The 14,082-nt window shown below is 34.1% G+C and overlaps 1 protein-coding gene across 1 annotated transcript; it reads right to left on the bottom strand.

Moving 5' to 3' along the window:
* Positions 1-1,044: 1,044 nt before the first annotated feature.
* LOC112904446 (myosin-2 heavy chain-like) lies at positions 1,045-13,831 on the bottom strand. Its single transcript, XM_025974517.1, has 2 exons — positions 13,669-13,831; positions 1,045-1,265 (listed from the first exon to the last, which is right to left on the bottom strand). The coding sequence occupies exons 1-2, from the start codon at positions 13,694-13,696 to the stop codon at positions 1,129-1,131; spliced, it is 165 nt and encodes a 54-aa protein (XP_025830302.1). The 5' UTR covers positions 13,697-13,831; the 3' UTR covers positions 1,045-1,128.
* Between the last annotated feature and the right edge of the window lie 251 nt (positions 13,832-14,082).

Genomic DNA, 14,082 nt, shown 5'->3' with positions numbered 1-14,082 from the left:
TTACTAAGCGATGTGTTTATAATATTGTAATGTTCGTGGGTTTAACAAATTAAATTTTAAGAAAACTATTTATTTACACTAATTACTATTAAACATAAAAACACTATTAAATTATTACTAAACTTCGGTAATTATTCTATTTATTTAAACTACTGTTACTATTCACTGCTCTATTTATTTCACTTCTATCACTGTCAATTTATCTCTTGATTCACTTCTGCAACGGTCAATGTATTTCTACCCTCCTTCGGCGATCGTCTCTTCCTTTTTATACTCCCTTGCCTCCTTTCAGGAACATTCTCCAGCCGCCCAGAGAAGTCTCGTTTTCTTTGAACGGTTTAATTGCTTTCTCGGAACGCAGGTACGACACACACGTTTACAGATACGGCGCACATGAAGAAAAGCGCCCGCGGCTAGTCGGCGAATCGATAAGCCGCTCACACACACGTATGCCCGATCGCACACAATCACGCTCGTGGTCGCTACAATATGTATACCTGATAGGTACGCAAACTAAATTTATAAGAACGGTACAAGTTTTTGGTCTTAAATTGTTTTTATTAATTTGATAATTTTAAATGCTTCATTGAATTTTAAAACGGGAATATTTTCTCCTGTCTTTTTAATTAACAGAATTGTTACCTAAGTAAACAAATTGGAGTCTAACACAATTAGAATAAATACTGCATAAGTATTCTTTTTTAAACACTACTCCCAAATTGCTATATCAGTAAATTTTAAGTATAAGATGAAAAAGAGTAGGTAGAGGTAATTTAGAACGACATGAACATTGACCTTGGATCGCGCAGTGATAAAATTCTGCTTGTTCATTGATTTAATACACTTTTGCTTCTTAAAAACATTGACAGATACTGTTTATAGTTGATCTGGAGTGTTACCTCTGGTTGCATTGCGAGACAAATAGTTAACAACTGAATCAATGTTGAATATGATAAGGCCCGCCTTTTACGAACCTTAAAGTTCATGTCATTCTAAACTACCTATACCTACGAAAAATTTTCATATTATTCCTAAACGTCTCTAATCCGTTTTTATACTGTTTCAATAAATTTTAAAAAGGAACCAATATTTTTTCTTACCTTTCTAATGACCAGGATTAACACATAGCTACAAAATAAGGAATAAAAAGGATACATATATTCTGTCCTTGCCGTATCGTACTTTGAGATTCCTGTTGACTGTGTCCTCGTTTAATTGTGACAAACGGGTCATGTCTGGCACCCCATCTTCTGGAATGGAACATTCTGAAACGAAATAAAGACTGTTGAATTGGTATCCGATAAAAAATTCCACTTTCGTCATGAAAACAAAATCGATTCGGCACCTGTCTTGTGTCGTAAAATTAAACGGCTGAGAAAAAACCCTGTTTACCCAACAACGAGTAGAATTATTGTCTTAAAAACAAAGGAACAACTGAAAATGTTTTGGAAATAGACCGGTCACTGATTTAATCTTAATGGTTCTTCCACGCCGATACTTCTATTAAGAATACGTATTATTTAAGTCCCGTTGATGTATCACTTATTGGTTTACGAAAAACAAATCCCAAGAAAAAAATCAATTACCAATTAATCACAACACACATTCATTATACAGGGTGTAGTCATGAAGTGTACAAAACAAAGGAACATTTTTAAAATATTTTGTGTTTAGGCCTATTACTTTGTGGATAACTACAGTGTTCCTGATGTTTGGATATTGAACAAAGTGAAGTTGCTTTACTGTTAAGTTTTGTTGGTGATGGCCTTATTCTTGGGTGTGATGGATCCTAACTGTGGTGCTTACCGAGTGTTTCTTAAGGTAGTCGTACGATGGGCATAACGTCAGAAAATTCTGAATTTTAGTATATTCATTGAGGATATTATAATACAATTATCCTTAAAATTTGAAGTCGATTGACCTCCTCTAATTCGAGATAAACTTAATTAAAGTTTCACTCATTAATATTGAGATTATATGCTATATGTAGTGGTTGTACCAGTTGATTAATTACAATAAAAAAACTATCATCATCATCATAAGGTCATCAGTCCTAAGACTGGTTGGACACGTACCTCCACTCTTTCCTATCCTGAGCTAAAATTCGCATTTCCCTAAAACTAGAACAGCCCACATCCTTAACTATTTGCGAAGAGTAATCTAATCTAGGCCTACCTCTACTCCTCCTAACTCCTGTTTCTGCCTCTAATATGTCTCTGACTAGACCTTCATGCATGAGAAGGTGTCCTACCAACCTATCTCGCCTATTTTTTATTGTCTTCCATAGAGTCCTCTAAAAAAACTAATAGTCAAAAATTTTCAAAAAATAAAAATTTATAAATGTTTTTGTTCTGAATTTGAAAAAAATAACAAATAAGTTGACCTTCCGGTAGTTTAGTTATAATGACGCAAAGTTTAAAAATTATGGAAAAAAACACACAAAAGCAATATAATTAGGCTATAAAGAAACTGGATTTCCGGATTCTAACCGTGTCTTATTAATGAAATCTGCTTGAGTATTCGCTTTTTGTCTCCTATCACAAGGGAAGTCTTCAGGAACTTGTTGCTGAACTGCTTACCGAAGGCAGGAAACGAAACGTCGAAAACTTTTGACGTTATCATGATTCGTCAGGTGGAATTCAATTTTATTTACGCTTATTTAAAAAGTATTTCATAAAAAAAATACCAACGACATTTTGAAATTAATAAAAAAAAACAGGATTTCGGTGGAGGCGCCAGACTGAAATATTTTAAAACCCGCTTTGATGGGTTCACATTCTCATTTATTCTAAACTGATGTTAGGTGGTCAACTAACAAACCTAAACGCACACCAGTTCGGGGCATATCTCATATATTGTAGATTTCAAATATGTTTTAGGACATTTTGGTCGAAATATATAAAAATGCTCTAATTTAGTGTCAGAACCCAGTCGTACCGCTCACATATTTCCGAACATTCTACTTGAAGACAAAACTAGGCATTCGAGAATATTTCGGCTGAGGACCACTCTACAAGCATTCAAGAACATTCTAGTATGTATATATATCCTCACTTATTCCAAACGAGTGTTTAGTGGGCGGTGGTTGACCCGCAAACTCGCACACACTCTAAATTGGTCAAATCTCGAATATTATGGGAGATTCCAAAGAATTTTTAGGACACCTTCGTAGAAATATATGAAATTGTCCTAATTTACATTTAGTGTCAAAGCCCACTTCCGCCACACATATATAATGGTTCCCGAACTAAGAGCCTAGAAGCATCCAAGAATATTCTAAACAGAGATTCTGAACAATTTTTGCACATGAAGTGCCCTAATACATATGTATCAGAAGTGATTGCTACCACTTATATGTATAGGTATAATAATTCTCGACGTTTCCGGTACAGTTCGTCCCAGTAAATAGCTGAGGATCATTCTAGAAACAATAAAGAACATTCGAGTACATTCTGATGTATTTTAAACGTGTTTGTTCGGAAGCCGGTAGCCAATTCACATATATCAAATTGGAGAAATATCGAACATTATGAGATTTCAAACATTTTTTAGAACCCTCATAAAAACATATTAGGAAAATGTACTAATACATATATATATAGTGCCAGAAGCCGGTCCCACCACTCACATCACAATATGGTCTTGGAATTTCTAGGAACGTTCTCGATTCTTCCGGTCACTTTAGAACATTCTACCTTAGGTCTTAGATTTCTAGACATTCGAGAAACACGGTAGAAAAATTCCAGAACATTCCAATACATTTTCACTTATTCTTCCGCAAACCCACGCACCCTCCAAAATGGAGAAATTTTGAACATTATACGAGATTGTAAACATTTTTTAGAAATACCTATGTGAATGTATCAGTAACACAATAACACAAAGATTATTTTGTACAACATATTGAACTGAATTTTATTGTTTGCCTTAAAATTACAACTAGGTTCTGAATTTCTGGGATTTCCAAGGAACATTTCGAAATTCTCTGATATCTTGATTCTTTAATGATTTGGATAAAATTCCTAACAGGTAATTATATGATTTGCAAGATTATTACAGACGCGTTTTCAATACCGCATAATAAAAAATATATTATTCCGTTTGATAGTATCTATAGCTTAACAGAAATATAATTAATAATAGTATAAATTATTTTGCAACTAATAGAAAAATGAAGACAGATAAGTTTTCAGATGAAAAGAATTTCCACTAGCCAGTTAAACGTTATTTTCTTTTGTTTAATAAACGAATATAATGTTCATTGAGTAAATTCGCCCTCATCGATCTCCCATTCATTTATTTCACTCTCATTGTTTTCATTCAGTTTTCCAAGTCAAGGAAGTCGTAGATAAAATCACTATTTACTGAACTGACCTGGCCATACCTATACATACATACAGACATAGACGTAAATTACCTAATAATACAAACGCATAACAAATGCTTTCGACGTGGCCAATTTTTCGTTTAGGAAATTGGGAACCAAGGTTATTGCCAACGCTAAAAGGAAACAACTGACCTCAATTTACGCGATTACGCCATATAAAAATCACCAACTTCCGCAATTCTTATCTATTCTTTCTTATTCTATCATAATTTCAGCTAAATAATCAATGTATGTAGTACATATATATATACCAAAAGAACAATAACTAACAAATACTATAAGAAAACGGTAAAAAATTGTGGATAAAAATAATGTACATACTTACCTACTTTCTTCAAAAGTTAATTTTGGATTTCCAAGCAAAATCAATTACATACCAATTTTAAAGTTTCTACTAATAACGTTAACTATAGGAAAGGACGCACGGGTGGGCTTCGGGAAGGTCAAGGAAAGTTTTGGCCCACCCTGAACATTAACTTAACTCGACAAAAGTAAAATTTAAAAATATTCAGTATCAGAAACAGCATGCGTCAAAAATCTTAACTAGAATTGTACAGAGGAGGATGGAAAAAAGGCGGAAGAACTATTAGGGGAAGGTCAATTTAAATTCAGAAGAAATAGAGGAACGCGGGAGGCCATTCTAGCTTTACGGGTATCAATAGAGAAAACGATAGAAAAAGGAAAGAGTGCGTACATAGGATTGGTAGATTTAGAAAGAGCTTTTGACAATGTTAAATGGGACAAGATGTTAAATATACTTAAAAATGTAGGGATGAATTACAAAGATAGAACAGTGATACTTACTTTGTATAAAGAGCAACAGGCAGTTATAGAGCTAGGGATGCAACGGAGAGAGGTAAATATTAGGAAGGGAGTCAGACAGGGATGCACATTGTCACCGATACTTTTTAATCTATACATCGAAGACGCCATCAACATCATTAAAGACAGTACCACTGTAGGGATAGATATACTGGGACAAAAGATCGGTATGGTTAGATTTGCAGATGATATAGCAGTATTAGCATCTAGCAAGAAGGAGTTAGAGATAGCTTTAAATAAAATGGAAGCACTACTGACATCAGTACTGTATGAAAATAAATAAAAGTGAAACTAAAATACTGGTATGCAGGGGAAGAAAAAGTAGGGAAAGAGCGAATATAAAGATAGGAGACGAAAAATTAGAAGAAGTGGCTGATTTTAGATATAAAGCAGAGGATAGCGCAGGGTCGTGTCACCTATAATAAAAAGAAGTCACTTCTATGCTCGCGAACGGTTAATTTAGAAATTCGAAAAAGGTTGTTAAAGGTGTATGTTTGGAGTGCGGCGTTGTACGGGTGCGAAACATGGACAGTGGGCGCTGCGGAAAAGAAAAGGTTAGAAGCCTTCGAAATGTGGTGTTATAGGCGAATGATGAGATTATCGTGGGTAGAAAAGGTTAGAAATGAAGAGGTATTAAAAAGAATAGGAGAACAGAGGACTCTATGGAAGTCAATAAAAAATAGGCGAGATAGGTTGGTAGAACACCTTCTCAAGCATGAAGGCTAGTCAGAGACATATTAGAGGCAGAAACAGGAGTTAGGAGTGGTAGAGGTAGACCTAGATTAGATTACTGTTTGCAAATAGTTAAGGATGTGGGTTGTTCTAGTTTTAGGGAAATGCGAAGTTTAGCTAAGGAGTGGAGGTACGTATCCAACCAGTCTTAGGACTGACGACCCCATGATGATGACAGAAACAGAAATGCTATGGAGACATACTGTGAGGGCTTTAATTTGTCGCTGAAAGATGGTACTGTTACCGATTTTGTCACTAATCTTACCCTTTAGTTGACCATGAAAAAACGACTGGAGTGCTGCAACCCGGCACTACACATAGCGCATATTGAAATAGAAATGCTATGAAGTCATACCGTGAGAGCTATAATTTGTCATTAAAAGATGGTACTTTTACAGATTTTGTTATTAATCTAATCTTTTAGTTCACCACCAGAAAACGATTAAAGGGCTGGAAGCTGACGCTACACATAGCGTATCTCTAAATAGAAATGCTAAGGAGACATACTGTGAGGGCTATAATTTGTCGCTGAAAAATGGTTCTGTTACCAATTTTGTCACTAATCTTATCCTTTAGTTGACCATCAAAAAACGACTGGAGTACTGCAAGCTGGCACTACACATAGCGCATCTCGAGATAGAAATGCCATGGAGACATACTGTGAGGGCTATAATTTGTCACTGAAGGATTGTACATTTACCATTTTGTTGCTAATCTATGCGTCAGATGTTTATAATGTTGATGCTGTTGTTTTACAATAACATAATTTTCTGATCCTTCACCGTAATTATAATCAAGTTAACACTCGTCGAAAAGAGAAAACCAAATAATTTGTGACAAGGCAAACTAATTGAATGTGTAACGCTATAAAAGCATTTATACGTCACTAATTCAATTAAAGTTGACATTTATGATACCGTGATAGTGATAATATTCGAAAACAACGTCACTTCTTACCCGCAGAAGCTTCAACAACTTCTTTTATTAAATGCCGAAAAAATGTCATAACATCCCATCAATAAAATAAACAGAGTTAGAATTCTTGCTGACAGTTCATGTCACATACACATTAAGATAATTGTATGGAATGTATTAGTCGATCTAAAAGGTTTTGATACCCCCCACCCCACTTTGTATGCAATAATTAATAGGAATCATCTACCCCAAATGTCCCTCCTGGTGATTATAAATAATCCGTAAAATAGATATTAAACTTTTACCTTCTATTTTTATCGGAAATATAAGGTTATATGGAAATATATAGGAAATATAACAGTTAACTTCAAAATTAATTTTCTTCAAAACTATTGAAAATAAAAAAATTAAATTTATAGGAGATTAGCAGGTGCTTGGTATGTATCGGGTTGTTCGGAAAGTCATTTCGTTTTTTCCCGACACAGGATTTAATTGTATTCTTTTGTACCCAACTTCACATTTAAGCCGTATAATTTTTATATGCTTTGAGAGCTCATATATCAAGGCTTGTGTGTGAAAAATTCCAATTAATTCTACGCAGTAGTTTTTGGTTGGTGCCCTTTTAAATATGGAGAGCGATAAGCAGCATTTTCGACATATCTTACTGTTTTACTACACAAAGGGTAAAAATGCTGTTCAAGCCAGAAAGAAATTGACTGATGTGTATGGAGAAGGTGTGTTGACAGTACGCCAGTGCCAGAACTGGTTCGCTAAATTTCGATCCGGCAATTTTGATGTCGAAAATGCACAACGTTTCGGAAGGCCGGTTGAAGCTGATAAAGACGTGATAAAGGCATTAGTTGATGTGAACCAGCGAATAACAACACGTGAGATCGGATTGAGGTTAAATTTATCAAATTCAACAGTTTATGACTACTTGAAATGCCTGGGATTATCCTTGAAGCTCGATGTATGGGTTCCCCATGTTCTCACAGAGAGAAATCTGTGTCGCCGCATTGACGTCTGCGATTCGCTTCTCAAACGTCAGGAAAATAATCCGTTTTTGAAGCGTATCATCACTGGGGACGAAAAATGGGTTGTATACAACAACGTCAAACGCAAGAGGTCATGGAACAAAAAAGTTGAACCGGCTCAAACCATTTCCAAAGCCGATATTCACCAAAAAAAGGTGATGCTGTCTGTTTGGTGGGATTTTAAAGGAATCGTTTTTTTTGAGCTTTTACCGGATAACACAACGATTAATTCGGAAGTCTACTGTCATCAGCTGGACAAACTGAATGATGCACTTCAACAGAAAAGGTCAGAACTAATCAACAGGAAAGGTGTAGTGTTTCACCAAGACAACGCGAGACCTCACACAAGTTTGGTCACTCGCCAAAAGCTTTTACAGCTTGAATGGGATACAATGCTACACCCACCATATTCTCCAGACCTGGCACCATCGGATTATTATTTGTTCCGGTCACTCCAAAATTTTTTAGACGGTAAAACCTTCACCTCAAATGAGGAGGTCAAAAACCTCCTCGATCAGTTTTTTGCCAGCAAAGACCAAAAATTTTATGAGCGTGGAATTATGCTACTACCAGAAAGATGGCAAAAGGTGTTGGACCAGAACGGTCAATATATAATTTAATAAAGTATTTGTTTATTATACGAAAACTGTCTTTCATTTCCACAAAAAAAAACGAAATGACTTTCCGAACAACCCTATATTATGTGGGTAATTTAATGAAAACAATTTTACAAAATACCTACTGAAATAGGACCAGATGCGAAATAATCAGTTACAAGAAAAAGTTCTAACTAATAAACCTGCATCCAGGACTGACCTTAACTTAGGTTAACGACAAAAGGATTGGAAGCACACTTTCAAGCGCAAAGCACCAAAGTTCTAACCAGGTCTACATTAATGCTACCTTAGCGCCCCTTAAACTCCTTTAAGCCGTCCCTGCGTGCATAAAGACAGCAGCTGCAGATTGGAGAGACGATGGTCCCATGCACGTGTCGATCACCATCTGCTGCACTTTGTTGTACACCTTCCATGCTTTTAAAATTTTTGCCAAATCGAAACTATTTTTCATCGTTTAAATAACATAAAACTATTTAAAATACTGAGGTAGTAGAGGTACTAAAATAAATACATATTATAATACTTCCTCCGATCGTAATCTTTAACAAACTCGATAAAGAGCTTATTCTTTTTAGGGTTCCGTACCTCAAAAAGAAAAACGGGACCCTTATAGGATCACTTTCTTGTCTGTCTGTTTGTCTGCCTAAGGAACGCATGAGTTATGATAAAATCAAACACAGTCAACACATCATGCCGCATATTTTGACACTCTCCAAGGGAATCAAAGCCTCTAGGGTAGCTACTTGAAATGAAATTTGGCAAGAAGTAATTTTTTATAGTACAAGTAAAGGGAAACATTTTAAAACAGTTAATTACAAAAAAAATAACTTCTTAATTGTAATTATACGTTTTTGGAACTGATTTTTGGGGGGGAACTTATTCTCTATTTCTACAAGTTTGTATGGCAGCCTCGGGTCGGGTCTGATACAAGAAGAACTTTTAATGCACTGCATAACGAAGACAAACAGGGGTATCGGATATCTTCAAAAGGGACCAAATGAAAGTCACCTTAATCCTGTGGAACAGGTGTTTCGTATAAAGTTACCTGATCGTTTATTTGTTCACAAAAGATTTGCTACTACTTCTTAAAATAAAAGCTCATTTATTAAAGGGCAATTATATGTACAGAATAAAGGTGTGCGTACTTCACTCTCTGAAATTAACAAAAAAAAAAAAAATGTTACTCCAAAATTAACAAAGAAAAATTGTTGGTTAGTCAATTCGTAATTGATATCAAATACAACAGGGTCGGTTTTGAATAAGGGTATTAGGGGCTGGTGCCCAGCGACTACACAAAATAGGGGCACCCACAAAACTATGTTAAAACATTTTTTAATATTGTCGCAACCACCCTATGTGATCTAGTCACGGAAGCCTCCCATCATCTTTCTGTAATTTGGTGGCGGTTGTAATTATCCTTTTTTATTATATAAACAATCAAAATATCCTTGACAAAAATATCCCACCTTGAAAATATCCTTTTACATAATATGTATATCTTTCTTTCTAGACAGGTACATTTAGGTATTTTTAATTAAAAGCTGCTGGGAAGGGTGAAATGTCAATTATTAATTATGTAATTCCACTGGCGTTTCGCCTTCCGATATAAGTCTTTTTCAAAACTGTAATATATTTGTTATAAGTACAACATATTAGTTTATACTATCTAACTCCTAGGGGTACAATACTTATTTGATTACTTAGATAATAAATTATATTAAGAGACTTTCGAATTTTATTTCTTTTTCTTGTATAATATAATTTATTAGCTAAGTAATTGTACCCTTAGGAACTAGAAAGTAGAAATTAACATATATTAATTTTTAACAAATATATTACAACCTTGAAAAAGTCTTGTCGAAACGTCGGTGGAATTACATAATTAATTTATAAGTTTCCCTGCACAATTTATACAGACTTGTCAACAAAAAGAATAATTTTCTTGTTTAAAAATCTTATCAATTTTTAAATAAATATTAAAAATCATTAGCTTTTAGTTTTTACCCACTTGTATTTGTTTTACTGTTAAAAATCACTGCCAAAGGCAGCCTGATTCGCGGTACCTGTCTAATAAATTCTATAAAATTATTTTATTTACAAATTAGCTGAAAAACATAAAACCAATCCGAACATGAATTTTTTCTCAAACGAATATGCGATCCTCTAGCATGATACCAAGCTAATAGCAAAGCAAACAATCCAATTTCTCAGGATCTATAAGCTTTAAAAAATTAATTTTTCACTACAAATTATTTACAAAATATGAACCGAATATTATAAATGACATGCCAGCATATATTTCACCAAAAGATCCTTCTGTTTCTCAAGATCTACAGGGTTTACAAAGTTAATTCGTTCACCACAAATTACCTACAAATTGTTAATATATTTAGATGCATGGGTTGAACATGTGATCTGCTATCACGAAAATACATTATATTCCAGGTTTATGGAAACCTGGAAATACATGCCGTACATAATCGTAAGGCTGAATATGAAATGATGGAGTTATCATCCAATAAAATTTGAAATACTTAAAAATATTTTTTAAAACTTTAAAATGCAGATACAATCAATTACAACCAAAATATTTTCAAATGACCTCAAATTTTTTTTTTATAAATGTGGAACGTGGTGTACCAATTCTGATAGAAATACCTGTAGGATAAACTATATTTGCTATTGAACTTTTTTGAACGCAATATTCTATAGTTTACAAGGTGGTTTGACGACACCCTGTATACAGATATTAGATACAAGCACAAAACCAACTGCATTTGCTGACCTAGTTAATCTCCTTATACAACCGTTTACTTTCCTTTATTAATTATTGCAAAACCAAATCCTAATATTTCAACCACAGAAAGACTTCAAACGCGACTATGTAGAAAAGTAGAAAACATTTCTACTTTTTATAACGTTAACTAAAAAGAGCAATCCAGAAAAGGTATTTCAAATTTAAGTTTGCAGGAATTAAGCAAGTAAAAAAGGCAGACGCTCATACAAAATATATTGAAGTTGTGAAGTTCGCAAAATAAAAATTTTCTAGTTGAACATCACATGAAAGAAAACAACAGAATGAGTTCTTTTCAACAGTCACATAGGTATGTATAGTAAGTATTACCTACATGAAACGAAGCAGTTTGTTCTTTGAACTGTCTCTTGAAGCAGGAAGGCTGATGGAGAAAACAATAAAGTATGATAGGTCACTTGGAAGCTTTCAGAAAGGAAAAATACGGTAAAAGTACTCTACATACAGTTCGTTAAAAGAAAACTGAAAAACAATGCGTTTTTCATTAAAATGACAATATGAGAAGAAATGTAGGTAATTAAAAATATGGTGGACATTTTAAAATTGCTTCGTATTAATCACACTGTCGATATGTCAATATTGTGTTTGTACAAACCAAACCCTAAAAGCAAATTGAAAACCATGTTGAAATGAGCCGGGAACCTAGTTTGGATCCGAACTTTTTTTAGGATCAGGCCGGGTACCTGATAATAATACCGAAAAAAAAGAAAATAAACCAGCACTAATAATAATATAATAATGTAAAAATGTGTATTTTACATACATACGTATAGGGGGCGCAACAAGGGGGTCCACGGGTGCCTGGGCACCCACTCGATTGGGTTGGGCACCCAGTTAATTCCAGTCGATTCAGATAGTAACCCAATTTGAAAGTTCGATTCAAATCGTTCAAGCTCGTAAATGAGCAGCCAAACTCGATCTTCTCAAGTATTTTAATTCAATACATTTTTTTTAGTCATTTATAGTATTATGATGGGAGCACCCAGTCAAACTGTAACGTTGTTGCGCCCCTGCATACGTACAATAAAGTTTTCGAGTTCAGCAGGTATACAATAAGGTATCAGGGGTCTTATTGTTAGACATAAAACCTTTATCAGATGGGATTCCACAAAAAAAAGAGGCAAGTCATTAAGGGTTCCGTAGAAAAGAAAAATTGGGAACCGCTGCTCTAGTGTATACATATAATGAATAACTAAAGCGGTAAATGTTTCGATTAATATGTTCACCTTCGATTTCAGGTACATACAAAACCTACAGGAGGAGGAGTACGGGACCAGCAAACCCACTCCCTGCAGAAGACCCTTAGGACGAGGAGAAAATAATGGCACTCTAAAAACCTTAACCTAACCTAACATTAGGGTCAGAAGTCAGGTTACGGTAGGATAAAACAAATTCAACTTAATCAACACACAAAACTGTATAACATATTAAAATTTTAAAGAAACGGGAAATTTAATAGATGTTAATATTTATGACAGGTACCGTTGAACTAAATCTCAATAGCAAAATCAGCTAGGGTTCGTGGGTATTAAATTTTATATGAAAGCCTGAGGCTATAATCTTAAAAGATACACATATTTTACAACACTGTCAATAATAATCAACATTTGCATGTCTACCAGGAGTATATTTATGTATAATATTACATGTTCCTGATGGCTAATGCAAAAGAGTCTAAAAAAAATGTAATTGTAAAACGTTTTATTGAAAAAAATAATAGCAAATAAAAACGTTACAAAAAGAATGTTAGACATGTTATTAGACAGTATATAAATAAATAATTACAGATTGCATTACATCCTAGTAAACAAATTTATTACTAATTAGCAACCATCAATTTTACAATAGGAGCATACTTGGATTTTTATTACCATAAGTTATGTATGTAGTAATTAAAACAATTGCAATAATCGGTCATTAAATAACAACAATGCGCATAAACAACCGAATAATTAAACTGATATACGATGGACAATTTAAAATTATTTTTATTTGTACCTATTATTCAAAAGAAGCATGGTTATTATCACAGAAGAATAATAATTTTGCAACAATGAGCAGAAACGGAATCATAATCATGTTAGTGCCTATTTGAGCTGCACAGGGTGGGTCGCTCTAGTATCGTAATTCTTAACAATATTACAACCCCAGACGTTGGCTTATTTTGGTAATTTGCAAATTTCTAAATGAAAATTTTGCAAATAAAACGAAATTACCACGCCACAAGGTTTTTTCAATGTAGTATAACCATTATAGCATGCAAATGACTTTTGATATCATCAATACACCCTTTCGAGGGGGTGAAACATGAAAGTAATATACAGATGTGTTTGAAAAAAAATCACTTACCTGGTAACGTAGATCCTACGTGAGCCATCGTAATGCTTGCTCACATAACACTCTAAATCACTTTTTCATACACAAAAACAATTGAAATTGAAATTTAACACATTAATACGAACATCGCGAGAGCTGTATGACAGTACTCCACTTCCCGTCCTACTATACCAACCGCAACGAACAGAATGAAGAAAAATTGAAGAGAAATGGATGCACCACCCGAAAAAGAACGAAGGCGTATTCGGTAAGAAACGAACTTTGACGAAAGAAATGTATGCCTGGAATTTTATTAAAAAAAATAAATAATAAATAAAAACGATAAAGTAAACAACCTGTATTAATTTCAATTCATTTGGTAAAATCGAAACGATACGTTTTTATATTATAATAAAAAAAACGCGGGAATAAAATAAAAATTGAGGG

The sequence above is a fragment of the Agrilus planipennis genome, unplaced genomic scaffold, assembly GCF_000699045.2.
Source record: "Agrilus planipennis isolate EAB-ADULT unplaced genomic scaffold, Apla_2.0 scaffold44, whole genome shotgun sequence".
NCBI lineage: Eukaryota > Metazoa > Arthropoda > Insecta > Coleoptera > Buprestidae > Agrilus > Agrilus planipennis.
The sequence above is the reverse complement of the archived record's forward strand: the minus strand, read 5'-3'. Positions and strand labels throughout refer to the sequence as shown.

Coding starts and splice junctions, on each gene's coding strand:
- LOC112904446 (XM_025974517.1), bottom strand. CDS start 13,696: ATGGCTCACGTAGGATCTACGTTACCAG. Junction 1,266..13,668: donor CGTAGGATCTACGTTACCAG/GTAAGTGATTTT, acceptor ATTTCGTTTCAG/AATGTTCCATTCCAGAAGAT.